The 25,834-nt window shown below is 48.6% G+C and overlaps 4 protein-coding genes across 6 annotated transcripts; 2 read left to right on the plus strand and 2 right to left on the minus strand.

Annotated features, from left to right (window-relative positions):
* Positions 1–598: 598 nt before the first annotated feature.
* On the minus strand, positions 599–1,111 carry LOC123142556 (uncharacterized). Its single transcript, XM_044561421.1, has one exon. The coding sequence runs from the start codon at positions 1,070–1,072 to the stop codon at positions 599–601; it is 474 nt and encodes a 157-aa protein (XP_044417356.1). The 5' UTR covers positions 1,073–1,111.
* A 7,693-nt stretch (positions 1,112–8,804) lies between these two features.
* On the minus strand, positions 8,805–10,255 carry LOC123141408 (syntaxin-124-like). Its single transcript, XM_044560565.1, has 2 exons — positions 9,617–10,255; positions 8,805–9,540 (listed from the first exon to the last, which is right to left on the minus strand). The coding sequence occupies exons 1-2, from the start codon at positions 10,043–10,045 to the stop codon at positions 9,052–9,054; spliced, it is 918 nt and encodes a 305-aa protein (XP_044416500.1). The 5' UTR covers positions 10,046–10,255; the 3' UTR covers positions 8,805–9,051.
* A 5,373-nt stretch (positions 10,256–15,628) lies between these two features.
* LOC123144369 (O-mycaminosyltylonolide 6-deoxyallosyltransferase) lies at positions 15,629–22,142 on the plus strand. 3 transcript variants are annotated; one of them, XM_044563484.1, is made up of 15 exons: positions 15,637–15,856; positions 16,235–16,306; positions 16,388–16,481; positions 16,578–16,738; positions 17,012–17,082; positions 17,218–17,299; positions 17,828–17,929; positions 18,062–18,117; positions 18,435–18,469; positions 18,566–18,779; positions 18,942–19,160; positions 19,249–19,308; positions 19,396–19,435; positions 21,493–21,714; positions 21,813–22,142. In XM_044563484.1, exons 1-15 carry the CDS (start codon positions 15,773–15,775, stop codon positions 21,861–21,863), a joined length of 1,563 nt encoding a protein of 520 aa, XP_044419419.1. In that variant the 5' UTR covers positions 15,637–15,772; the 3' UTR covers positions 21,864–22,142. The 3 variants fall into 3 exon arrangements, with proteins under 3 accessions (XP_044419421.1, XP_044419419.1, XP_044419420.1); XM_044563486.1 differs by lacking the exons at positions 21,493–21,714; positions 21,813–22,142 and adding an exon at positions 19,531–19,587 and having other exon boundaries at positions 15,629–15,856; XM_044563485.1 differs by lacking the exon at positions 18,942–19,160.
* Positions 22,143–25,005: 2,863 nt separating this feature from the next.
* Positions 25,006–25,770, plus strand: LOC123141409 (uncharacterized). The gene has a single exon (XM_044560566.1). The coding sequence runs from the start codon at positions 25,056–25,058 to the stop codon at positions 25,476–25,478; it is 423 nt and encodes a 140-aa protein (XP_044416501.1). The 5' UTR covers positions 25,006–25,055; the 3' UTR covers positions 25,479–25,770.
* Positions 25,771–25,834: the final 64 nt, after the last annotated feature.

Here is a 25,834-nt window from a genome sequence, read left to right on the forward strand (position 1 = left end):
TTCCTGCCGGAATGAACGGTCATGTGATGGTGCGCCTTGGCATGGCCCCAGCCGGCCAGGGCGGTGCAGGCAAGCAACAACTTTGCTCATTTCCCTGGACCGGCCCGGCCGGTGCAGGCAGGCGACAACTTTGCTCCTTCTCCTGGATCAAGCGCCGCCGACAAGTTTTTCTCCGAAATCCAGGCATGATGTACCTCGGCTCTGACTAGATCGAATCCATGGCGAGTGTACAAGGCCATGTAGTGGCCGAGCTCGAGGTGGTAATGCTGTTGTCGACCATGGCCTGACTGCATGCTTCAACTGTGTCCGGACACTCTTTCTCTTTTTTTTCCTCGCTCTCCCCATTTTTTCACCAAAGTAGTCAACTTTTCTGAGGCAACACTATAACACATTTAAGGCATTAGATTTTGATCCACATTGGTATCCGAGCCTAGCTGGCCTGCGAGGCAGCACGTCTCGGGCTAACCGTTGGCCATGCCCTGAGGTCAGAACATGGTAGATAATACTAGTACGTGTACGTATGATGGTATTCTTTTTTTTTCAAAAAAGATAGAGACCAGTCTGAGCTATACCCATGAGTCGATGACGTGATCGCTTCTCACGTCCACAAACTCCTCAAATGCCGGCGGTGAGCTACATCCGAGAACGCCATCCCAGCAGGGCGCCGGCGGGCGTACCGCGCGGAGAAGGACCGCGGGAGGTTCTCGGGCTCCCCAGCCGCGTCGCCCTCGTCGAAGTTTTGCTCGTAATCCTCCTGCGCGTACCGCTCCTTCACGGAGGAACCCCTCCGGCTCATCACCTTGGTGACGATCCGCATCCACAGCGCTCGCGCGAACCCCATGCCGCCGCCTGGCAAGGCAGCAGGGCCCAACTCCGCATCCTCGCCGTTGCCGTGCCCAACCTTCCCACCCAGGCGCGCGCTCCCGATCTTTCTACGCGCCTGGCCACCGTGGCCGCCGCACGGCAAGAAGGCGGACACAACAGCTGCCGGAGAGGAGCGCTGCCTCCAGAGCCTGTCTGCCGCGGGAGGGGTGTAGCAGCCGGAGGCGCCGTGTCGTTCCGAGGTTTCCATCGGCAATAACAGCACGGCGGCGAGCGGCGCTCTGAAGGAAGGACGCCGGGGCGGAGGAGGAGACGAGAGGCCCCTCGATACGGCTCGTGGTTATATAGCACGTTGGTTCGATGGGCTTCGGGATGGAGACGGGTCAAGCGCGGGCCGCGGGGTGCACCACTGCGGCACGGAGGTACTGCGTGGTGGTGGTGGCGCCGCTGGAGGTAGTTGGCGGCTTGGTGCCGCTAGCTGGCCGCGTCGCCCTGTATTGTCCATTGTGTGCGTGCGCGCGTTCAACTCCAGAGATGCCATTCTGATGTTCTTTCTGTTCCTGCTCGGAAAAATCAACGTTTGATTATTCCGGGAGTTGTCAAGCTTGGATGATGTAGAGTTATAGACACGCGGTCATATCAGCAGTCGGCAAATGAAAGTCACGGTTCTGACCTTTTGCTCTCAACACAGAGATGAAGGAAAATCCTCTATCCACTATGCTCTCTAGTTTTAGAGAATCCACATTCAATTGAGGTCTTCAATTGAAATTGAGTCATCCGATTTTGATCAGATCAACAATTTCTCAAAGTTATCTCATTCAATTCTTTTATACTATAAGTCTCACAATTAATTAAGGTGTTCAATTTTGAATTGGGTCACCCAATTTTGAACGGGTCAATAATTTCTCAAAAAGCTCTCCATTCAATTCTTTAATTTCTTATGTTCCGTAATTTTGAATGCAATTGAGATATTCAATTTTGGATTTGATATACGATTTTGATCGGGCCAACGATTTTTCAAATAATCAGCAGCAACCGGCAATAAAAATACATCGATTCCGCGCACCCTCCCGCCATCTAGAAAAAGAAGCGCCATCATGTGATACTGTAGCACAAATATAGTACATGCAACCACCGACGTAGAAATTTTTCAACATAAATATACATTGGTTAGCTGATAACACAGAACCACACCACAAAAATCACATCAAATCACTGCATTATAAATAATAAATAAAACACACTCCATCATCTCCCCAACCGGCCAAACTAAATATTTTATCAGTTCCAAAATATAAGGGGTATTAGTTTTTTGAAAAGTCGAATTTCTTTATCTTTGACCAAGTTGAGAGCAAAAAATATCGACATCCACAATATTAAAGGAAAAATAATGAAAATTCATTTAATGATGAATCTAATCATACAGATTTGATATTATGAATTTTGATATATTTCTCTATAATTTGATCGAACTTAAAAGGTTTGACTTTTCAAAAAAAGTACCTTTATTTTGAAACAGAGTGAGTATTTTTTTAAAGAAACTCAACAACACCAGCGGCGCAGCAAAACGCGCCCAACCCTTCTAATAATACTAGATGGGTTCCTCGCTAGAGAGGGAGAGGGGGGGGGGGGCAACGTCTGAGTCGCTCTTGCAACATAGTGCGTATAAGTTTTCTAAAGAGTTAATCCTCGTAAACTTTGATCAAATTTGTGGAGAAAAACATTTACATCTAGAATGCCAAACATATATCATTAGATTCATTATAAAGATATAGTTTCATATTTTATATATTTGATATTGTATATATGGGTCTATCTGGAACTGCTCCGCTCCATCAAAATCAGCTTCAATTCACAAAATTCACTTTGGAGCAGTTTCATATAAGAGTTGCAGCTCCACCAAAGAGCAGTTTATCATGTTTGGCTTCCAGCTAGCTCAAAGGATGTGAAATTTGCTGGAAAAGGTCTATTTGATTAGATGATGTGGAAAAAAAACAAAAAGACGTCTACTTCTGATGGTAGTGATGGGTAATTCCCCCCAACTCCAGTTTCTGGAGTTTCTGGAGCACCCCTGAAGAGTTTCACAAAAAATTGAGAGTTGTACCCCAGATTCTATTTTTTTCTGGAGCGGCATATCGTGGATCTACTCCGTTTGGATTGTTTTGTATCTAGCAAAATTGTAAGGTAAAAAACATAAAAGATCCTGGATTCTCCATTTAATTCGCATTTTTAGAACGGAACTAAGTTCTAGGGAACGGAGCAGTCCCAAAGAGGCTCTAAATAGTTTCCTTTATAAACTTGATCAAAATTTATGAAATTTGACTTTAAAAATAATTTATATGCACTATATTATGAAACGGATAGAGTATATCCAAAGATCCTTTACGATTCCGTAACCTTGAAGTAAAGAAGAGGGTGTGTTTGGTTGCATTCTCATCTCAGCATAATTGTTCCCTCTGCGTGAATGATTATCTCAACACCCCTTTTCATGCATGTTCTTCTCATGCATGCTCCTAGTGCATTTGTGTTGACTAGTGTGAACTGGAGTTGAGAAGGGAACTTTTGCTCTCATGCACCCTATCAAACACAACCTTATTGATAACCAGTCATATCAGTGTAATCTTTTAACAAGAGACCATGGGTTCAATTTGGAGCCACCAATGGTGATTGATTCCGGGAAAGACTGGTTGCTGCTGCTTCTTGCGGATTGTACGGACGTAGTGTGAAGTATGATTATCATGATGATTTAGAGAATTTGGCAAGTCCGTCGCGATATTACTCATGGGAAGGAGGCCGCGCCAGTAGCGGCGTTGGCTGACTTCCTGGTCAGCTATATGAATTTGGTGCAATCAGCCAAAAAGTACTCTAGAAAAGAGATGCTAAAAGGTAAAATGGTGATCATGGACTATGGAGAGGGTCCTGAGCACAGTCGGCCGCCCCGAGTGCTTCCATGGGGTGCACCTAGTAGTGGTGTAACGACACTCTCTACGAAGGCATGATGGCTCAGTTTTTTTCCGGCGTACCGCTACCTGTTTAATTGCAATGATGCTCTTGAGGCGGAGCTCCACACCTTGATGATCAGTATGGCGCTTGTTCGACAACATACAGAGCTTCTGGTCATGGTGCAGTCTGACTGATCAACTACTTTATTTTGTCTTTTTGACTCTAGCTTGGATCGTTCGGCCTTTGGTCATTTAGATAGTAGCTTAGATCAAGTCTTTAATGATTGATAGAATGTTTATTCCACATAAATTACATAGGTCCAAGAATAGTGTTGCAGATTGTCCGAAAAAGTATAGTCATTTTGAACGAGCCACAGATGTGTGGCTCGGTAGAGGTCTCCCTACATAAGGAACTCTTCCGAGATGTTCGGTGGAGCACCTGTTCAGGAGAAAAAGACACACAACAAAGATTGCAGCTCTTATTGCCATTGATGGTCGTTTGCTTGCGAGGAGGGGAAGGACGGGACCGGCGGGCCTTGGCATAGCACCGGCAGGAATCGGAATTCAGTGGGAATGTGAAGATCCAATCACGGTTGGAGTTTCGGCATAATTGCAGCGCTGCTGGGAGTAGTTTCTCGTCACGGTGGCCCGAGCAACCCGAGTCTGTTGGAAAGGGAGTGAGGGGCAAAAAACAAAAGAAGTTGCACCAGCCGGGAATCGAACCCTGGGTGTGCTTCACGCATTTAGAAATGCATAATACCTTTATCTTTAGGGTCTGTCTAGGTCTCAGTCGACTTAGACTTCGCGAAGTCTAAGTCGACTGATGTCACCTAAGGCAGATTAGGCCTGTTTGTTTACTCGATAGTTGCTGGGTTTTATTCTTAGCTGGGCCTTTTTCGTTTCTCTCTTGTTTGTTTGTTTGTTTATTAGGTTGGGCTGGGCTGATTGTTTTTGTTGGAAGATGCCCGTCGCCTGTATAACAGAGGGACCGTGTCCCACGCCATGTACATGATCTGTAACTGCACGCCGTGCTCCACTCCTATGTGCACGTTGTGCATGCCCGTACATAGCTAGCTTCCTGTTATGATGTACTCTGTATAAATCCTCTTTGTGGGCTCATTGAATAGACAAGCCAAGTTTCTATTCTCCATCTGTTTCTTTGTCTTTTTTTTCTTGACATGGGAAAAAAATGTTCAACAAGAGAAGTAAATAAAACAACATTTTTCTGTCGCCAGTCTAGCTCATCGTTCAGTCCTTCTCTTCATGCGTCATCTTGCTTCTCTTTTTTTATTTTATGATAGTTTGTATATTATGACAAAAATCAATCTTTAATGTAACAAAGAAACAAAATGAAAACAAGACAAACTAAATAGTGTGGCACTTTTTTTCAAAAGAAAAGAATATTAAGTTGCATACAAATGGAGGACATGCAAATGTGTGCATCCGACGTGGGCTGCGTTGTTTTTCTTAACAATCAAAAGAAGAAGAAGAATACAAATTCAAAACACAACGGTAAAATTAAAATAAAAAAGAAAGTAGAAAAAGTAAAAGAAAAGGTCAATAATAAGTCTGCATAGCAGGCCGCCCAAGCCGGGTCTGTAGTTGCAAAAAAAAAGTCAGTTGCAGCCGGGGACGACACTTGCAGTTGCAAGCCTACTGTCGGACATCCGGTTGCAGTCGAGGGCGACACTTGCAGTTGCAAGCCTAGCGTCGGACATGCAACTCCCCCTCCCCTAACATGACAAAAAGTCCAATTGCAACCATGTTGAAAGACATGCAATTGCAGTCGGGGGTGACTTTTGCAGTTGCATGTCTAATAGTGGACATGCAACTGCCCCCAACCCCTCCCGAACATGCAACTACCCCACCCCCTCCCGCCGCCCTCTGACAAAAACACAAGACCAATTGCATTCGGGGGCGACACTTGCAGTTGCATGCCTTGTATTAGACATGCAGCTGCAACCCACTCACCTCTCTCGCCACTCTTACAAAACAAAGGTTAGTTGTAGTAGTGGTGTGTGGACATGTAGTTGCATTAGGTGGCGACACTTGCAGTTGCAAAGCCTAATGTCGAACATGCAACTACCTCCTCTCCCGACGCCCACTTACAAAACAAAAATGTCAGTTGCATTGGTTGTGTAGGCATACAATTGCAGTCAAGGACGACACTTGCAATTGCAAGCCTAGTATCGGACATGCAACTCCCTCCCTCCATGTCGCTCTCTTAAAAAACAAAAAAGGTCAGTAGCAGTCGAGTGTGTAGGCATGAAGTTGCAGTCCAGGGTCACACTTGTAGTTGCAAGCCTATTGTCGGACATGCAACTCCCCTCCTCTCCTATCGCCCATTTATAAAAAAAATGTCAGTTGCAGCCGGTTGTGTAGGCATGCGGTTGCAATCGAGGGCAACACTTGAAGTTGCAAACCTACTGTCACACATGCAATTGTAGTCGAGTTGAAAATGAGCGCTACCGACTCCTCCAAAAAAAGTGCTACTGAACAGATATAAGGAACAACAAAAAAAATATAAAAAAAAATAGAATTATCAAGAAACAAATAGGAAGAAAAAATATAACAAAAAATAAATGAGACAAATGCACAAAAAAGATGAAGGAAAATAAAAAATAAAATCAAAGATATACAAAAGAATAAATGAAAAAGAAAACAAACAAAAAAAAATTACAACCCAACAAAATAAAGCTCACAACGAAAAAATGCCAACCCTGTCCAACGCACAGGGCAAACACCAACCACGACACGAAAACAAACAGACGCAGCCCAATCCCGATCTTCATTCATGGGCCATTTTCATTAAACATCAGTGTTGAACGGATCTTAAAGCAGCAAAAAAATCAAACGGACAAGGGCGTCGAGAAGTCTCAGTCAACTGAGATTTAGCAGCGCCCTTATCTTTAATGATGCAGACAGATTCGTGTTGCCGTCCGAAGGAAGAGCATTGTTTCTAAAAAACCTCGAGGACAAATGCTCTCACCGTCACGGTCTACTCCAAACTGCCAAATCTATCACGCCGCATGTATACATGGGATCTGCCAGCGTAGCCTTAGGCCAACGTGCTTTCTTGTATACTGTATTTGTGGAGGAACCTGCCCTTAGATAGTTAGAGCATCTTCAGTCGTTGGCCTCCCAGGAGGCGTTAAAAATCGGGACGTATTGGCGCTAAACCGTGTGTTGGGGGCGTGATGCTTCCAGTCGCCGCCCCCACGTCGCATTTTATTTTTTGAAAACAAAATCTGGCCCCACATTCGCACAAACAAAGCGCGAATTTAACCAAACTTCGGCGAGTTCATCAAATATTTTACAAAAGAAGGAAAAAAGACACTACTAGACCCGCCGTCGCCCTCGCCGTTCCTCACCGTCCGCCGCCCTGAAGCTCTACATGCCGAGGAGCCTGTAGAACTGCGTGTAGTCGCCGTCGCCGTCGTCGTCGTCGTCGCTGCCTCCTCCGCGGCCGCCGTCCTTGCTGCCCCCCTACCCAGGGTCGCCGAGGCGCGGCGGGTTGGATGGTCCGGCGGCGTCCTCGTCCTCATCGCTGTCGAGGATCACCACGTCGTTCTCGTCCTCGCGCCCACGCTGACGGGTGACTATCTCCTGCAGGGCTCGGCGCTGCCGGACCATCTCGCCGCGGAGGTAGTCGCCCCGCGCCCACTTTAGGGCGGCCTCGTTGGAGAAGCCGGACTGGGCTATGGCCTCGTACTCCGTGGGGAGGCCGGACTCCACCTTCGGTCTGACGAGCCGGGCAGAGGTGGGGGAGGACTCGGCGATGCGGACGCCGCAGCTGCGGGTGCGCCGGCTGATCGGTGCGTCCTGGGGCTCCGGCTTGACGGGGAGGAGGGAGGGAGAGCCGGACGAGCGGCCGGACGAGGAGGAGGACGCCGGGTCCATGCGTCTCGGCGTCCACGAGCTCCCATGCCGGCGGGAGAAAGTGGGGGGAGCGGGGTACTCCAGCCTCGGCGTGTTGCCGCCCTCGATGTACTCGAGGATGGCGTCCAGCGTGTGGCCGGGCACGCCCCACCATCGGCGGCGCCCGTTGGCGTTGTGCTTCCCGGAGGGCACGATGCCGTTGGTGGCCTCGAGCTGCTCGGCGTGGCGACGACGGAAGTACGGCTCCCACATCGTGCTATCGGGGGTGTACCTCGGCCCTTCTCTCGCCGCCTGCGGCAGAGAGGAACGGATACGGGCGATCTCTGCACGCCTGGCCGTCCCGGTGGGCGGCGGCGGCACCGGGACCCCGCCGGCGCTTATCCTCCACGCCCCGGGCACCCGCATGTCCGGCGGGACCGGGTAATCGGCCTCATAGAGAAGTCGGGCTTCGTCCTCGTGAAGGTGGCGGCGGCCAAAGCCGTTCGCCGCCGCGCCATCGCCTGGGTAGCGCTCGGCCATTGGAGAGGAGAGGGACGGCGAGAAGAGAGGGAGGAACGGGGGTGTCGGCGGTGGAGAGCGAGGTCTGTGCGTGGCTCACCGGTGCGGGAGGGGGCGACTTATATAGGCGGCGCCTGCGTGGCCGCCGTGTGTACGCGTGGCGGGCGAGGGACGCACGTCGCCCCGCCTTCACTGCGCCGCCCGTGAGGCATCAATGGAGGTTGACCGGCGCGGCAGCGCGCGGCAGCTTTGGCATTGATTCCCCCGCGAGAACCGAGGTGATGAGGACGACGAAGCGACGAGAACAGCCGAGTAGCTGCCAAGGAGGGCCCGCCGATTTTCGCGCCAAAAACGATTCGGCCGGCGCCCCCAAGCACCCCTCAGCGCGCTGGGTTTGGCCTGGGTCCGCGGACGCCAATTTAGGCCCGAGCCAGCGAAAAAAAGGCCTTTGAAGACGCTACTGGGCCGATTTTTTGACGCCGGCGGTCACATAATCACTTTAGGAGTCTTGTTGGGGGCGCGGCTGGAGATGCTCTTAGATTCGAGAATGAAATTGAGGTCACGAACACACACACAGCATGACCTGCACGTGGTCACCCTCGTCGTGAATCAATCGACAAGGATGCCGGCCGGGCCGGCCATACTTCTCCCACAACCGGCTCAAGAGGGAATTTAAATATTTGATATAACAGATAATAACCATCCTAAAGTAACACTTCTGATCTGATCCATGATAAGTTTTTCATTTTTTAGATCAAATCGAAAGGCTAACTATGATAAAAGAATCTCCATCTCAATCCAAAGGAACGAGACAACACATACATCAAGAACATGCAGCGCGGAAGAAGAGATCGATGGCGGCGAACGGACACGTCATCGATCAACCAATTCACCGCGCGCCATGCTGCATCTATCTGCCGCTCAAGAGCTTGAGGTTGACGAGTATCGGCAGCACGATGACGAGGACGAGCACGGCGCCGGCGACGACGGCGATGCAGGCCCACTTGCGGCTGCTCTTCTGGTAGACGCGCGCGGAGTCGAGCTCCACGGTGCCCCTGATCACGAAGGAGCTGGCGCGCGCGACGTGGGTCTCGATGTTGTTGAGCTGGTGGCCCTGCGCCTCCACCAGCGCCGCCATGTCCAGGAACACCTGGTGCAGCTCCAGCAGGCTGCGCTCGATGTCCTTCACGGCGTCGTGCCGCTCCTGGATCTCCGACACCGTGGCCATCACCTGCCCGCGCCCTTGGTCCCGCTGGATCGCCTTCTGCAGGAACGTCTCGCTCTCCCCCGACGAGATGAGCGCATCGATCGTGCTCTCCTCCGCCGTCTCCCCCGTCACCGTGTAGTACCGCCGCGCCACCGTCTCCTTGTACTCCGCCGCCATCCGCGTCCGAAGGCCCTGCACTCTCTCCGGTCAGGTAGCTGACCAGCGCGCGGCGAGGGAATGAAGCAAGATAAACGCAGTACGTGTTTACCTGGAAGTCGTCCATGAGGTCCTTGAGCTTGTTGCCGAGGCCGGAGACGACGGAGGAGCGGGTGCGGTCGGTGGAGGAGCCGGCACCGCAGCCGGGGAGCTTGCGGCTGGCGGCGTTGGCGCGGTCGAGGGCCTCGAGCTTGGCCTTGACGACCTTAGCGCGGCGGAGGACCTGCTCGACGTCGCCGTCCATGCGGGCGCGGAGGGACTTGACGGCGCGGGCGTCGTGGGCGGTCTTGCTCTCCTCGTTCACCGACTGCAGCCGGCGGTGCATGGCCTCGAGGCTGCGGATGTCCTCCTTGACGCCCTCCACGTCCTCGAAGAACATGTCGAGGTTGGCGCCGCCGCCGGCCTCCATCTCGTCCAGCGCCACCTGGTCCTTCAGGTCGGCATACTTCTTGAACGAGCTCGACGAGAAGAGGTCGTTCATCTCGGAACACCAAGCAGAGTTCAATGGCGCTGAGCAACCCGCAACCGGGAGGAGAGCAAAGAGCAGAGGCGGTGTGGCGAGAAACCGAGCTAGCTATAGGGGACAGGAGCAATGGCGCCGCCGGCTTATGCCATTCTTAATTCGTCCATCGTGAGAGCAACTAATGCGGCGACAAGTGTAGCACAGCATTACAAATTCAGGAGCTGTGGAAACGAGAGATGGGGAGGGGAGGGAGGGAGGGGTGCCAATTGGCGGGGGGAGAAGAACACGGCCTCTCTGGCATCCCAAGGGAATGGAATGGAAATGGACGTGCGGAGGTACAAGTCCATCCGGGTTGACATAGTGTGGGGAACGCGGGGACAAGGCCAACGTGTGGCATGCACGGCCGGATGTCTCGCACGGTGGCGCCACGTCTATAAAAACATCTCCAACAACCGCGCTAAAAAAACATTTCCAGCATGCTGATCGCAAGTTTTTTGCGCGCCGTCGGGACGCTACTTTGCTCCCTTTGGACGGTTCGGAACAAAATTACGATAGAACACAAGTTCCCGGTCCACCCCGCTGATATCATCTTCAAATGCCATATTTTCCTTCAGGTATGGGCACCGCTGGGGAAGAAGCGTGACGTCGAACGCATGAACGAGACTATGGAGCTGATCAAGACGACCATGGTGAAGGCACGACAAGGGATGACGGCTTGATCATGAGACCTCTACTTTTAGCTAGCTTTTGTCTTGCTGCTCCGCTTTTGCGCTATTGAACTTGTGGCTGTGACCTTCTTAGCTTTATCCTGAGCCGTGGGCTTGATGACTGTTTTATTCGGTTTGTAAGGCTTAATTTGTGTGGATCCCGCCTGGTGGCTTTATTAATTTAAAGCCGGACGCTCCTAGCGTTTATGTTCCAAAAAAGTTTTTGCGCGACGGGAGCGCTTGCTTCAGCGGCCGCTGCAAATTATAGCGCGTCTGAGCCGCTCCAACAGACGCGCTAAACTGCAGCCGCGCGAGTAGCCGGCGCTTGCCATATGTTGCATTTTGAAGACGATGATGATATTTCAAACATCAAAACAAAGACATGGCATAGTTTAAAATCACCCAAACAAGTTCATGACATAAAAGTTCAAATTCATGCCCACAACATCATCCAACCAAGTTCAAAATCCGAACTAAGTTCATGACATAAAAGTTCACACAAACAAATGGCCCATCAACAATCATGCCTCGTCCTCGTCTTCATCATCCTCTTCCTCCGATTCATCATTCTCATCCGAAGACGATTCTTCCTTCTCCTCTTCATTGTCGCGCGCCGCATCATCATGCGGAGCTCAGATGGTGTTGACAAGATCTTCAACGAAAGGTGTGTGGTGAGGCACACCGGAAGACATTCCGCCCATGCCGCCCGGAGGTGCTCCCATGCCTCCTATGAGAGAAGCAACACTCATGCCTCCCATGGTAGCTCCGAAGCCACCCATGCCTCTCATGGCCTCCATGGTAGCTCCGAAACCACCCATGCCGCCCATGGTAGCTCCGAAGCCACCGATGCCTCCCATGCCGCCAATGCCACCACCTCCCATGCCGCCCATGCCACCGCCCCTCATGCCGCCCATGCCACCACCAACCATGTCGCCCATGCCACCGCCAACCATGGCTCTTTTTTGGACCAAGACTTCTTCACGGGCAAGATTGACATACTCCTTTTGCTTCTCATCGAGGGTAGATGTGTCCATGAAGAACAAGTACTTCTCCCATCCCAACAACCTAGTTCGCCCCTCCATGGACACCTTCCTCTCCACCAATGCCACCTTCCTCTCCTCAGCCGCCACCCTCCTCTCCTCGGCCGCCAACCTCCTCTCCTCGGCCGCGGCATCTTGGTTTCTTGCCATCTTCCTCACCTCGTTCGCTTCCTTTCTTGCCTTCACAATAGCTTCCATAGCATTTCTTAGCTCGTCATCTCCTTTCCTCTTCTTCTTTTCTTTTGCGTCTTTCTTGCATCCATCCGGTCTTTTTGGCTTGGAGTACGAAACCGAATTTGTGTAGGGCTTCTCTTGCCGTCATCACTTGATGCCTCCTCCTCATCATCATCCAAATCTCTCATCATCATCAGCATCGATAGCATCACGAGGCTTCCATTTCTCATCATCCTTCAATTCTGCATAGCAATGAGGCAAGGTAAATGGTCTCCCTTTCTTGGTCTTCTTCTCCTCTCCTTGGAACAAGTTTTGTGCAATATTGAGCTACAAACAAGAAAACAAGTTAGCACTAGAAACACCAAGAAGAAGCATGATGAGCGTGGAAGAATCATGAAAGAAATGGCACTTACCCTATCTCTATCATTAGTGCCACTTGGGTTCAACTTGTCAACCGCCTTGAGTGCGGCTGCCCACCTTTGGCAATCTTGGTTGATTGTCGACCACCAGGAGCGAAGAGATCTTCCGGAGCGGTCAATTCCACTTTTGTTGTGTACATCAAAGTGTTCCTTCATCCGGAGCCAATATGCATCACTACTTTGACCCCCTCCAACGGAGGGATCCCTCAACACTTGCAACCAAGTATTGCATAGCAATATGTCTTCATCCATGGTGTAGTTGCCCCCTCTTCTTTCGGTGCATCGACGATGCCCTCACCATCCTCGTCCACCTCAAACTCATGATCATCGACGATGCCCTCTCCAAGAATTGCTGGAGCCAACACCCATAGTTGACATATATGCCTCATCATTGAAACTACAAAGTATATACAACGAAGCAAATAAGCTATCCATATGTATGCACTCAAAAAACAAAAACAAAAAAAAATTGGCGAAATTTTACCTTGTGGGCATTTCATCGAACACCTTGTGCGCGTCGGCCGCCGGCTCAACTAGTGAGCTCGCCGGCGCTTCGGTCGCCGCCGCGTCCGTCGCACGCCCTGCAAGCTTCTTCCTCGACGGCCTAGAGGAGCCGTCTGCCGTCTTGTTCTTCTTCGCGGGTACCTTGCCCTTCTTCGCCCGCGCTGCATTTGGGAGCTTCGAGAGGGGGCACGTGGCTTCACGACGGGCGCCGGCGCGACGCCACCCGCCGCCGAGGTCGTCCGTGGCGGCATGAAAAGGCCGCGCACGATGCCGGTGCTTGGAGGAGCACCGGCGGAGGCGAAGCCAAAGGTCCCCGTGTTAGGGTTTGCGGTGGCGGCGACGGAGGGGTCGCGGGTGTAGGAAGGGGTGAGGGGGGTGCCGGCGCGTCCGTCCAGCGGGCCAATTCGCCGGTGGCGGCGCGGGCGGGGCGAAAGTGGGGCGGCAGAGAGAGTGCGGCACGAGCGCTCGAGTGTGCGGCGCGCGGAAGCGGGCGCACCAAATAAACGGCGCGCGATGACGTTTTGGACCGCGCACTAAACTCTTTATGCCGCGCACGCGGTTATTGCGCCTCCACTGGAGCTTGCTGAGCGGTTGTGCGCGCGCTAAAAACCAAAAGTTTCCGGCGCGGCGCTTATATAGCGCGCTAAAAACCAAAAATTGCCATATAAGATTTTTTTTATAAATAATGTGCACAAATAAAGTGTGAAAAAATGGCACAAAAACTAATGAAGTATTGCACTACTCAGGCATACTAAGCAATGCATTGAACCGGAGAAACAGCATTAGGACTTAATGAAGCAAATATCATATATCAATTAGTGCTAGAGAAGACATTTCTTGAGATAAAAAAAATCAACTCATGTCTTGTACGTATGCAATCACATCATATCTTTCCTTACCTTTGCCTATGGATTTCCTCCACACAACATATCTCAATCTCAAAACAATTAAAAATCTGTTGTAAGCTTTTTAACATTATCGTTAAAAGGAAGCCACTTACCAGCGAATGTCAGTTTTTTAAGCAATCTCAGTGAATGTCAGTTTTTTAAGCAATCTCAGCGAACGTCCTTGGGACGTCAGATCCCGATCGAACAGATGACAATTATTGTGCGCAATGTTTGCATTTTTCTGCCATTTTCTTGTACTACATGGCAATTTTGTTAGAGCATGGCAAATCCCTTACAACAACATGACGATTTATCGAGACGTCTCCCGCAGTCACCTCATTCCCCAAACAAAATCTAGGGTTCCTCTGCCTCCCGCCGACACCGCCGCCGGTCCGCCTCATTTTCGGTGGCCTTAGGTCATGGCGGTGTGGTGGATCCCGGGCCTTGCTGGTGGGAGAGCTTCGTTTTTTGAATTTTTTGTATTTTCTTAGGGTTTATGTCCTGCTTAGAAAAACGAGACGGTGGCAGCTCCCTGAAGATTGAATAAGGTTCTCCCCGCTTAGCCCCGTTAGGGGTGAATTAACGAACTACTCGGCTCATTAAACTCATGCTCATTAAGGCTCGGTTCGTTAAGCTTAACGAGCAAAAAACTCTGACTGACTCTGTTCATTAATAGCTCATTAAGATCATGAGCGCTTGCGAGTACTCGTTAATAGACATTACCTTCTTTTGCTTTAGTTATGATGTGTTTTTTATGAAGAAAAAAGTGACCACATGAGTGTGTATCCTAATTATTGTCTCTTGTGTGCTAAGTTGGATCGATTAGATGGAATAGATGGGTTGAGAACTTGAGGTGCCAAAAAATGTTGCCACATAACATACAAATAGTTGGTGTGTTGTATTAGCGAGCTTAACGAGCTGATCGTGAAACTCGTTAGCTCGCTTATTAAGCTCGGTAAGTTTAACGAGCTGAAATTTGGCTCTGTTCATTAAGAAGCGAACCACGAGTTTAACGAGCCAAGCTATCGAGTGTTTATTAAGCTCGTGAGCTACGAGCTTTTGGTCAAGCCCTTGCCCCCATCCCGGTGGTCCGTCTAATATCGTCGGTGGGTGTGTCCCTGGCGGATCTATCCTTGGTGGATTTGCTCGGATCTAGTCGTAGTTCGTCTACGTTTGTGTGTCACGTTGGATCCTTCCGATCTACGCTATTGTTCAATGTCGGCGGTTGCTGTTCTTATGCGCTGGTCCTATGGGGCCTTAACACGATGACTTTCTGAGTGTCTACTAGAGCAAGTTTTGCCCGGCTCCGACGAGGGTGGGGCGATGACGGCAGCGCGCCTTCTTCTTAATTCAGTGCTTGTACTTATTGCTAGGTTGTCTATGGATCTGGATGTAATTTTTATCATTTCTGGTGTTCGTTGTACTGCCATGATTGAAGATGGATAGATTAGAAGTATTTCCACACACAAAAAACATGACGATTTATCTGTTTTCGCAGGGCAGTTCTGAGCATTCGCTAGGAAATCTTAAAAATCTAACGTCAGTTGTTTAACATTTCTGTTAAAGTTACTACGTTGAACCGCTAGAATAAAACGCAGGGGTATTTGGCTAATGTTTTTTACTACACGGGTAAAACCTAATGTTTGTACTATCCCGCTAAAACCACCCTCTCACGAAATCAGCACGACACGCGTGAAAAATGTCCAACCTAGCCTCTTTTGGGGGTGATTAGGACCAAAGTGAGCATGGGGATACATTTACGATATGCGAGTGGGTGGGCTAAAGTGAGCATACGGAACAAGTTCTCGTATCCCTTAGTGCATTTCCCTCCAAAAATTACCATGAGTTTATGCTTCTATGGACCAAAACCTTAAGCACAAACGCAAATACAGGGCCCAGCAACATCCTTCGGCCTGCGCCTTACTCACGGGCTTCATCCGCTGCGCTCCGACCAAGTCTGGACGGCCCAACGTGGACACGCACGCACAAAGCCCCCGAAGCTTCGGCGAGGACGATGGACGGCTGCGGCGGCGATGGCCGCCGGCCTCGCGCCGTCTTTATGGCCTTCGGCACCCACGGCGACGTCTTCCCAATCGCTGTATGTTCCTCCTCTCTCTCTCTCTCTCTCTCTTTCTGTGGTGCGTGTATTCGGACTCGGGCGTATAGGACAACCCTCTTTGCCGCTGACATCAAGTGGAGAGGGGAGCGATGAAATTCCGCCTGATTCTAGAGCATCTAGCACATGATTGCTGTTGCATTCGATGCACCTATTACTGAGAAGTTGAGCCACACTAATCTATCAGATCGATATAGTTTTCTGCTTCTCTAGATGGAAAATCGATATAGCTTTGGTATGCCACATTTATGTACTAAATGTTGAGTAATACTATAAAAATGGATACTCAAGAAATATGACAATTTTAACCTTCTCAGAGCACTATACTTTGAATTTCACTACTCCTTTTCTTCTTCTTAGGCCCTTGCTGCAGCGTTTGCTAATGACCAACAGCAGTATACTGTGGTGTTCATCACTCATTCAGCACACCAGGTCTGGATCTTGTGAAATTAGAACAGTCGAACCGTGATAAAACTAGTTCATGTTTGACCTCATGCATTAAATTGGTTGCAGAGTTTATCCACACATCTTGCAGTCAGTAAAGTTAGGTACATGCCTGTGGCAAGCCCACCTGCCCTTGCTTCCGAACAACTTGATAATATTTCATGTAAGCACTATGAATTTAAGTACTCCTCTAGCAAATACAAATTTTCTACCTTAGGTTTATTTCCAATGTGATTTATCATGGAAATCTCTTTCTTAGATGATTCTGTTCAATCGAACGCTGGTCCTGAGTCATTTTCACGGCGGAAAGAGATCATTCAGACGGAGCACAGGAAAGCCTGTTTAGCTTCTGTCGAAGAAGTGTTTGGAAATGATCCGAGCATTCACAGCGACTTCATTGTGATCAATTTCTTTGCCCTGGTGAGGACCTCACTAACAGCATAATTATCATGTTTGCTAAAAGTTAAGTGGCGGGGCTCCTACAAGTTGTGCAATTTAATGCTCTGATAGTGATTTGCACTGGAATAAGACAGAAATTCTGATGCACAATTGTTGTCGAAACTAAAGAATTTCAGCAAGCATCATTCACTAGAACAGATCCTTGAGAATATCAGTTAGTCAGTTCTATGTAGGAACTAATGCAGCTATGAAATGCATTGTGTGGTTATAATATGGGTTTATCTCATGCTTTAGGAAGGTTGCCATCTTGCAGAATTGTTTCAAGTTAAGTGCATCATTGCTGCTCCTTATTTTCTTCCATATAGGTAATTTGGCTTATATTTGCTTCAGTTTCACATCGAAGCTGTTATCTTGTAATGATTTTATGAGGGATTGCACACTCATTTTGGTGTCTTCTTCTTAACTCCTGTTTGTTTACGTGCTTTCATTTCTTTGTGCAGTGCTCCTTCATCATTTGAACGCCAATTTAAGCAAAGTTTTCCTCTTCTGTACAAGTACTTTCAAGAAGCTCCCCCCAACACAGTACAAATTCGCTCCTCTAGTCATGATGATGCATAAGCATATATCCCTCTTGAATTATTGTTTCATTTGGTTTTGATTTGGTCACTATCTCAACTGCAATATTAAATTTGCAACTCTATTTAACCTGTCTGCTGGGGCACATTATCTTCTTCTCCATGGAGGATAATTTCATGACCACTTTATCATTTACTAAAGCCTAAAATTCAGCACCATATGTCATGGAAGAATAAACTGCAGAGCAAACCTGTCACTAGCAGTCCCTGCAGGTTGATCAGTATGTTAACCAGATTCTTACAACTATACTAGCCATCACGTATCCAATTACATGGGACCATGCCAGTTACTACCATACTAGTTCTCCAGCACAGAGATTGCGGGTTCTTGAGTGGTAGCGCTTTGATATCCATGAGTATTTCTGTCTTTCTTTTGATGGCCTTCTGATGTTTTTCTTGGTGGGGAACTGACCTGCTGATGCATTGCCTGCTTTGCGTTTGTCATTGGTGTTTTAATGATGTAAAATAATGGCAGGTCTGCTGGACTGACATTACCCATTGGATGTGGGCGCTTTTCATGGAAAGTTGGGGATTGTGGAGAAATGATTGCCTAAATCTTAGTCCTATTCCTTATACAGTGAGTGAATGTGTCCAATGATGTTTCTTTTGTTTATATACCTGGAATGCAAACCTGTTCAGCTCATATGCGAATGTGATTAACTGATTACCGCAGGGACATTACTGAGGTTAGCTTTTCTTGTAACTACAGGATCCAGTAACAAATCTTCCTTTGTGGCATGTACGTGCAGAGTCGCCTTTGTTGTTGTAAGATTTGCAATATATCACCTTCTGAATATTAATATTGACCCTGTCAATCAATAATAGTATATATTAAATGACACTTTCATACTTTATGCTCTGAAACTTCGGCTTTCAATAAGGCTTGCGTTGACGCTTTTGTCTAAAATCTTGTTATCGTCAGCGGATTATTTGTAAACCCTACGTCAGTGAGAAGTGATGGTACTTATTAATTGGACTAGGAAAAATTAGTAAATAGAAAAAAAAAATGAAGTGTTACAACTTCCTTCAATTATAGTTATACGTGATAAATAATTCTAGCAATTTGGTTGCTACTTGAGCAGGTATGGTTTCAGCAAGGAAATTGTCGAGCGCCCAGGTAAATTCTGATTAGTCCTGGATCTCCCTTCAGTTGTTTATACTATAGCTCATAGAACGAGAACTTTTCATACTAATTTCCATCATATAATGGCAGGATATTGGCCCTCAAGTGCTCATATTTGTGGCTTTTGGTTTCTTCCTATGGCTTGGCAGTTTTCTTGTGATAAATGCAGGGAGTTATTCTCTGGAGATTTCAATTCTCCATTTGAGGGTATTCTATGTGCAAATCATGCTGGCCTGGAAGACTTCCTCATGGGAAGTTCTTATTTGTCTTTACCTATATTTATAGGATTAAGTTCCATTGGCAGGTGAGTTTCTTATCATGGAAATTTTTATTTTCTATATTATGCAAGGTCATGTCTCCTACCGTTGATATCTTCATATTAGTGTTGTTACAGTTGAATTAAATGATTTCTATAATGTGTAAGTGATTTCTAACCATTTTGGTTCATGCTATCAATCTGCTGCAGCATGGGGTTTCTTAGAAATCCTAAAGCATTACTAATGGTGATTAAAGCTGTCATAGAGTCAACAGATTACAGATTTATCCTTTTCTCGTCTGGATACCAGCCATTGGATTCAGCAATCAGATCTTTTGCTTCTTTAGCTGTAGAATCAAGTGTAGAGGCACCTGCTCTTAGTAATGACAGCACTCTCCTTTTCAATAATCGACTCTTTTGCTTATCTGGGTGAGTTCTAACGTGATGGCGCCCATTCATCTTGGCGAAATCGACAGATATTTTGGTCAACTGTATGAGTATATGACTACTATTTCAGATCAATACCGTATAGCTGGCTTTTCCCTAAATGTGCAGCTGCTATTCATCATGCTGGCAGGTAATAAAGTTCTCTATTTTTCAGTGACCAAGTTTCTGAATAATATAGTCTTCCACAAAATAATTTACTTCGGTTTGTGCTTCACAGTGGATCTACAGCTGCTGCACTATTTGCTGGAACCCCTCAGGTGATTACAACATCTGATGTACTTAGATATGAAGAATATTTTCTTTTGTTCAATTGCTGTGGCAGTGCTATGTGCTGATACTTGATATGCTGTAGATATCTTCCATATCAGTATTGTTGAGAGAGTTCATAGGCTAGCTAGGTAAGTGCATACTCAAAGAAATAACGCAATTGTTCCACTTGAGAGTCGTGTTGTGACTTAGCCTTTTGATTAAGAACACCGACTGGTTAACCCAGTGCTATGAAAAAAAAGGACAGACATTTGTTTCACCTTTTGTAGCTCATCGTAATAGCATCTAGTTTTGAAAACAAATGACAGCTTGCCAAGATACCAGCAAAATGTCACCATCGATCTAAAGTGACAATTCACCCCGAGCACAATGAAAAATAAGGAATATTAGTAATTCTTGTGCTTGCAGGCGCTAAAAATTCTTGTGATGTAGCATGCAACTGACATTACATTTTTGGAATTGATCCTTTTTGGTAACAAGATAGAAGTAGTTAGGCCAACTCCAGCGCACGACCCCAAACGGACGTCCGTTTTGCCCGGATTCTGTCCGTTTGGGGTGGCAATGGGTGGCAAAACGGACATGCACGTCCGGGTTTAGTTGGAGGCGCCCAACGCGCCGTCCGTCCCCAAAACGTCCGCCCTCGCGCCCGCTCGCCGTCGCCGCCCCGCCGCGACCTACCGAGCTCGCCCGCTCCGCCCCGCACCTGCCCGTTCCCCCGCCGCGGCCTGTCGGCCGGCGCGCGCCGCGCCGCGCCCACTCGCGCCCGCCCGCACCCGCTGCTCCGCGCCCTGCCCCGTACCTGCCCATGCCTCCACCGCGAGCACCCGCTACTCCACCCCCCGCCCCGCACCTGCCCGTGCCCCCGCCGCGGCCTGCCGGCCGGCACGCGCCGCGCCGCGCCCACCCGCTTCGGAGCTCCTGCCGCCGCCAGCGACCTGCTCCGCGCCTGCCGCGCGAGCTCGCGCGCACCCGCCGCCTGCTCCGCACCGTGCTCCGGTGCCTCGCCTGCTCGCCCTTGCCCGCGCGCCCGCGCTCGCCTGCACGCCGGTCCGTCCTCTTCCTCGCCCACTCACCTACGCCCGCCGCACAAGCCGCTCTCGCGCCCAGCAGCGGCGGCGCACGCCGGCCGCGGCGCTAGCTCCCGCTCCCACGCGCCCTGCAGCCCGCCGCGCTCGCAGCCGGGATGCGCCGCGCCTAGCCCCGACCGCGTCCCGCGCCTGCTCCGCGTTGCTGCTGCAGCAGCCGAGCTCTCCGCGTCCTGCCCGCCCCGCCACACTTGCCGCTCCCCGCCGCCTGCCACGCCACCGCGTCCTGCCCGCCCGCCACACTTGCCGCTCCCCGCCGCCTGCCGCGCCACTGCGTCCTCCCCGCCCTCGCCTGCGCCACCGCGTCCTGCCCACCCCACTGCACTCGCATCTCCCCGCCGCCCGCCGCGCCGTGCGTATGCGCGCCGGCCTTGCGCGGTTGGTGGTGCGGTGGGTGAAAAGGAGGAGAGAGAGAGATGGGTGGGTGGTGGGTCCCTTTTTGTTTTGATGACAGATGGGGCCATCATCTGCATGCGCGGACGGAGCCGGACACACGGGCGAGGAAAACGTCCGCATTCAGTCCGCTTTGACCCCAAAACCAGACCAAGTTTGGGTCGGGGATGGGTCCAAAGCAGACTGAATACGGACAAAAGTCCGTTTGCACTCGCGCGCTGGGCCGTCTGGTATGTCCGTTTTACCCCAAACGGATGCACCCGGACAGAATGGGGTCGCGCGCTGGAGTTGGCCTTAAAACCCCTGAATCAAAGTAACGTCCATCTCGTTTTCAGCAAGAAGTCTCATGTATGAAATATTTATGTAGCAAAGCTGAAGTTTTATGCTTATAACATCCATCCCTTGTTTCCAGCAAGAAATAACATGCACTCAGTATTTGTGTGCAAAAGCTGACAGTTATATGTTTATTCAAACAATGTGTTATCTTCTAGAAGTATTGACTGTTGTAAAATTATGCTACCAGTTGCTTTTGGAGGTTACACATTGTACTAAAGAATATCATCATGCAGGTTGCATGCCCTTTCCTGCTGGACCAGTTTTACTGGGCGGAGAGACTACACTGGTTAGGGGTGGCACCTGAGCCCCTTAAAAGACAACATCTAATCCCAGATATAGATGATGCCGCGAGCGTTAACAAAGCCGCAGATGTGCTACTTGGAGCTATCAGATCAGCATTATCACCAGAAATTAAAGCTCAAGCAACTGTAATTGCTCAGAGACTTGCTTCCGAGGTGTGTTTTCTCCAATTGTTGTATCCATAATATTTGAGCACTTATTTTGTTTTAGGAAGGCTGAGAGTAAAAAAATTCTCCCATTGATATCATTCCAGGATGGGATTGGTGAAGCCCTCAGGATCTTGAAGGAGAAAGTTTTGCCTTAAATAAAATTTGAGCAGTAAGAAGAGGAAGATGTACCGAGAACTAAAAACCATGTAAAAATAGTTTTACCAAGCGTAGATTTTGTGTGTGCCCCCATTGATTTCTTGCCATTGTTTCGGAGCACTGAAATATGTACTCCCTCCGATCACAGATATAAGATGTTCTAGTAACTTCTTTTTTTTCTGAATCAGATGTATATAAACATGTTTTAGTGTGTTTGTTCGCTCGTTTCACTCTGTATGTAGTCCATATTGAAATATCCAAAATATCTTATATTTGTAGACGGAGGGAGTAACGATCATATTCGTTTTCCTTTACAAAAACAGAACTTGGACTGCATGTTTTTATTTATCAGGAAATTACACATTTTTGGCAGCGGAACTTGCACTCTTTTCTGATGGCAGCATAAATGATGGAATGCTAAAAATCTGACATCTGATGTCAGATCTTTTAGGCATGGCATATCGAAGGCTTTTTTATGGCAAATTACATTGTCGCGAGGATGGCAATTTTCTTTTAGCTAGCATGACAATTTCTGAAAAGAAAAAAACATGACAAGGATTTGCCATGCTTGCTAAAATAATTTATCATCCTCGTGACAACATAATTTGCCATGCTAAAAGAAATCTGACATTCGATTCGTGGTGGAATCCATGATGGAAATGTGTCACTGAGCTTGGGCTCCATGGAACCCATATTTTTATTTTAGAAAAATTGAAATGAAAAGGTTTCCAAAATATCTGAACAAATTCCACATGTATATATAGATACATTTTATGTATCTGTAAAATGTTATTATGAGATACTTTTAATGCGATCTACAAAAAAAACTGTGTTTTGAAAATAGCAAAGCATTGTTTGCTACTCATATGCTAAAGTATTACAATCTACTTTTTTTTTCTTTTTTCAGCTCATATGCTAAAGTATCTTGTAATGAAATTATTTTCATATGTAAAATATATTTATTAGTACATGTGGATTTTCTAAAGAATTTTTTGACTCCTAAGTGATCCATACGTTGTACATCTACTTTGAGGCCTAGATGACAGGTGACTCTTATTCAAAAAAAAAACCTGGAAAAAGCTATAGAGCTGACATTCTCTACGAATGCTTTTTTAGGAAACACTCTTTAAACCTCTAGCAGATTATATAGATGCATGAAATTCACATAAAATAAGCATGCTGCAATAGTTCACATTCAAAATCATGTGTAATATAAAGAGGTAGCAAGTTTGCCTGTACGAATGCGCAATCAAACAAAAGAAAACATGACAGTTCTCTTGTGTTGCAGCATGACAATTTTTAAAGATGAGGGCAACTTCCTCTTCTTTTTATCCTAACAATTAGCACTACTACAGCATGTCATACGATTGAAACACATGGCAATTTTCTCTCCTGTAGTATGACAATTTTCTTCTATAGCAATGTCATTTTCTATTAGCGTGAAAAACCTATCTGTCATAAGGACGACGAATCTCTCTATTTTAGCATGACAACTCTTGAATGTTCCCTACGAGCTATTTTTTGAGCGAACGCCGAGGAAATTCGTCGTTCGCTCGTGTGAGCCTTGCTGAGGGAACGTTCGTTCGTGCGGGATCCTTCTATGGGGAACGTGAGCTTCCTATTAGCCTAAGAAAAGTTCTAGACTCTTTAGAAAAACTAAACTGCTTCAACTTCTTTTTCTCTCCTTCGTCGGTTAGGGTAAACTCTTTCCTCCAGACTTCACCGGCGAGCCTGTAAATTCGCCTCCCCTCTACCTGCCGCTTCAGCCGTCAGCGGTAGGGAGGGGAATTCCAGGGCGTTCACTCTGGCTAGTCGTTTAGGTTAGGTTTTTTCGGCGGATGTCGGCACTTTTTCTTCAAGTTTATTTTCTGGCATCCGATCCTCCTCAAGTTCGTCCATCTGAACGTAGTCGATAAAGCGCTCCGCCTTAGATTCCCGCCGTCTTTTTAGGGTGGCGAGGTTAGGGTTTCTGGTTGTACGTGTGCGACGAGGAGATTTTATGTCAGTTGCTTCAGATCTATTCAAGGGTTCAATGACGATGACTGTGGCGCGAGGGCATTGGTCCTTGGAGCACGCACGCAAAGACTTCCCGACTATCACTAACAAGGTCAAGCTGGCTCCCGTAGGGGAGCGACAATAGCGGCACGTTGATAGCTCGTTCTGGCGCGAAGGCAGTGGTCGTCCGGTGGTAAATTTTATTATATTTTATACTTCTGGTGAATATTAATAGATCTGGATCTTCTTCTTCAAAAAAAAAAGTACTGAATTGCATTTGACTTCTTAAATGAAAATGCCTGTTCAAACATAGACATGTTGAGTTAATTCGAGAAAGCATAGTTGTTGCCCGTAAAGAAAAACAAGTTCGGTCTGCATACAATAAGCTTGTCCGGCGCATGCCTCAAATTCATTTTTTCTGCGAACCAACTTGTGGTTGGATGGTTAGAGTGACTGTGGTATCCCTAGCCCATCAGGGTTCAAGTCCTGGTGCTTGCATTTATTTCTGAATTTTTTTCAGGATTTCCGGCGATGCGCATTTAGTGGGAGGAGACGCTCCAATCAACGCGAGGTGCCTACGGTGATTTTGTAAATTTCAAAAGATATGCCGGCTCAGTCTTTCGAGGTGCTCATAGGGGTAGGGTGTGCGCGTGTACGTTTATAGGGGTGAGTGTATGCACGTGTATATGAGCGCTTGTGTTTGCGTTGGTACTGTGTTAAAAAAATCATTTTTCCATTGAATTGCTCATTTCTTTTTTGGATTTCGCGCCGAAGTTCCAATCCGTTCCGTTCGGATATTGATCGGCGTACATCTTTTAACCGGCATCTGCTGCATACCAATCCTGGCAATCCACTAGAATTTGCAAGGCTTGGAACTGATCTGATGGTTCAGTTAGGAGCAAGTACTTGTAGAAGTTGGGACTCACGTAAACAACTCCACCGACTCCATGGCTCCATGGCTCACGTAAACACCACCGACTCCATGGCTCCATGCTAATGCAGCTGTTGATTGCACTCACGTAAACAACTCCACTCCCAAAGAAAAGTCAAACAATCTGCTTCTGGTCAGCCACACCTCTATATATACAAGCACAGAGTCCGGCACGCTCCAAGAAGCACTCACTGCACCAGCCCAGCCCAGGCAGCTCTGTCTCTCGTCACTCCAGGCAGGAAAGCACCACACTGTCAAGTACGCAATGCCGCGTCACCTTGGCCTTCACGGCGTGATCGCCGCCGGCGCGTCGCGCCACCTCGCCCTGCACCACAGCGGCGTGATCGCGGCCGCGGTGCCGGCGGCGGCGGCGTTCCTGGCCGTGTGCGCGCTGGCGCTGGCGCTGTGCGCGTCGCACTCGGGGGCGGGGGCCGCGGCGACAGAGCGGCTGCGGCGCGCGCTGGCGAGCGTGAGCCGCCGGAGGACGGACCCGGTCATCAGCATCCACCAGGTGCAGCCCGGCGGCGTAGGGGCCGACGCGTCCCCGCCGCCTTGCGTCTGGCAGAAAGGGATCCTCATGGGAGGGAAGTGCCAGCTCCCGGACTTCTCCGGCGTCATCAACTACGACCCCGCCGGCAACATGGTCGCGCCCGGCCGTCCTCGAGCCTTGCCGGCGCTTGGCTGGTGACCGATCGGTCGACGCCATGAACTCGTCCAATCGAGAGTGACGTGTGTGCTGTACGTGTGACGTGGACTCGTAGCAGTAATCTGCTATGCAGAGTGGCATCCCCACATGGGCTGGATTGGATTTTCTTTCCTTGCGAAAAATTCTTAGTATTGGGTGTCAATCTCTATTAACATTCTCTTGGGACCTGTGTGTTCCTCTGTTTTATCGAGAATCTCCTTATGTACGTGGCTAAGATTTCCGGCTGAAATTTGTGCCTGAGTTTAGGCCAAACCAAACCGCACGATTCAAAATCTATTTCAACAGTTGTCCGTCCTCGTCATTTCTTCGAACACGTAGCAGGCATAGCGAACTCGCCG

The sequence above is a fragment of the Triticum aestivum genome, chromosome 6D (assembly GCF_018294505.1).
Source record: "Triticum aestivum cultivar Chinese Spring chromosome 6D, IWGSC CS RefSeq v2.1, whole genome shotgun sequence".
Lineage (NCBI taxonomy): Eukaryota > Viridiplantae > Streptophyta > Magnoliopsida > Poales > Poaceae > Triticum > Triticum aestivum.

What these genes read in the sequence shown, in the direction of transcription:
- LOC123142556 (XM_044561421.1), bottom strand. Translation starts at nt 1,072, where the DNA reads ATGGAAACCTCGGAACGACACGGCGCCTCCGGCTGCTACACCCCTCCC.
- LOC123141409 (XM_044560566.1), top strand. Translation starts at nt 25,056, where the DNA reads ATGCCGCGTCACCTTGGCCTTCACGGCGTGATCGCCGCCGGCGCGTCG.
- LOC123144369 (XM_044563484.1), top strand. Translation starts at nt 15,773, where the DNA reads ATGGACGGCTGCGGCGGCGATGGCCGCCGGCCTCGCGCCGTCTTTATG. An exon ending in TGATCAATTTCTTTGCCCTG is followed by an intron (nt 16,739 to 17,011) that starts GTGAGGACCTCA and finishes CTCATGCTTTAG; the next exon opens with GAAGGTTGCCATCTTGCAGA. An exon ending in CCTTATTTTCTTCCATATAG is followed by an intron (nt 17,083 to 17,217) that starts GTAATTTGGCTT and finishes TTCTTTGTGCAG; the next exon opens with TGCTCCTTCATCATTTGAAC.
- LOC123141408 (XM_044560565.1), bottom strand. Translation starts at nt 10,045, where the DNA reads ATGAACGACCTCTTCTCGTCGAGCTCGTTCAAGAAGTATGCCGACCTG. An exon ending in ACCTCATGGACGACTTCCAG is followed by an intron (nt 9,541 to 9,616) that starts GTAAACACGTAC and finishes GAGAGAGTGCAG; the next exon opens with GGCCTTCGGACGCGGATGGC.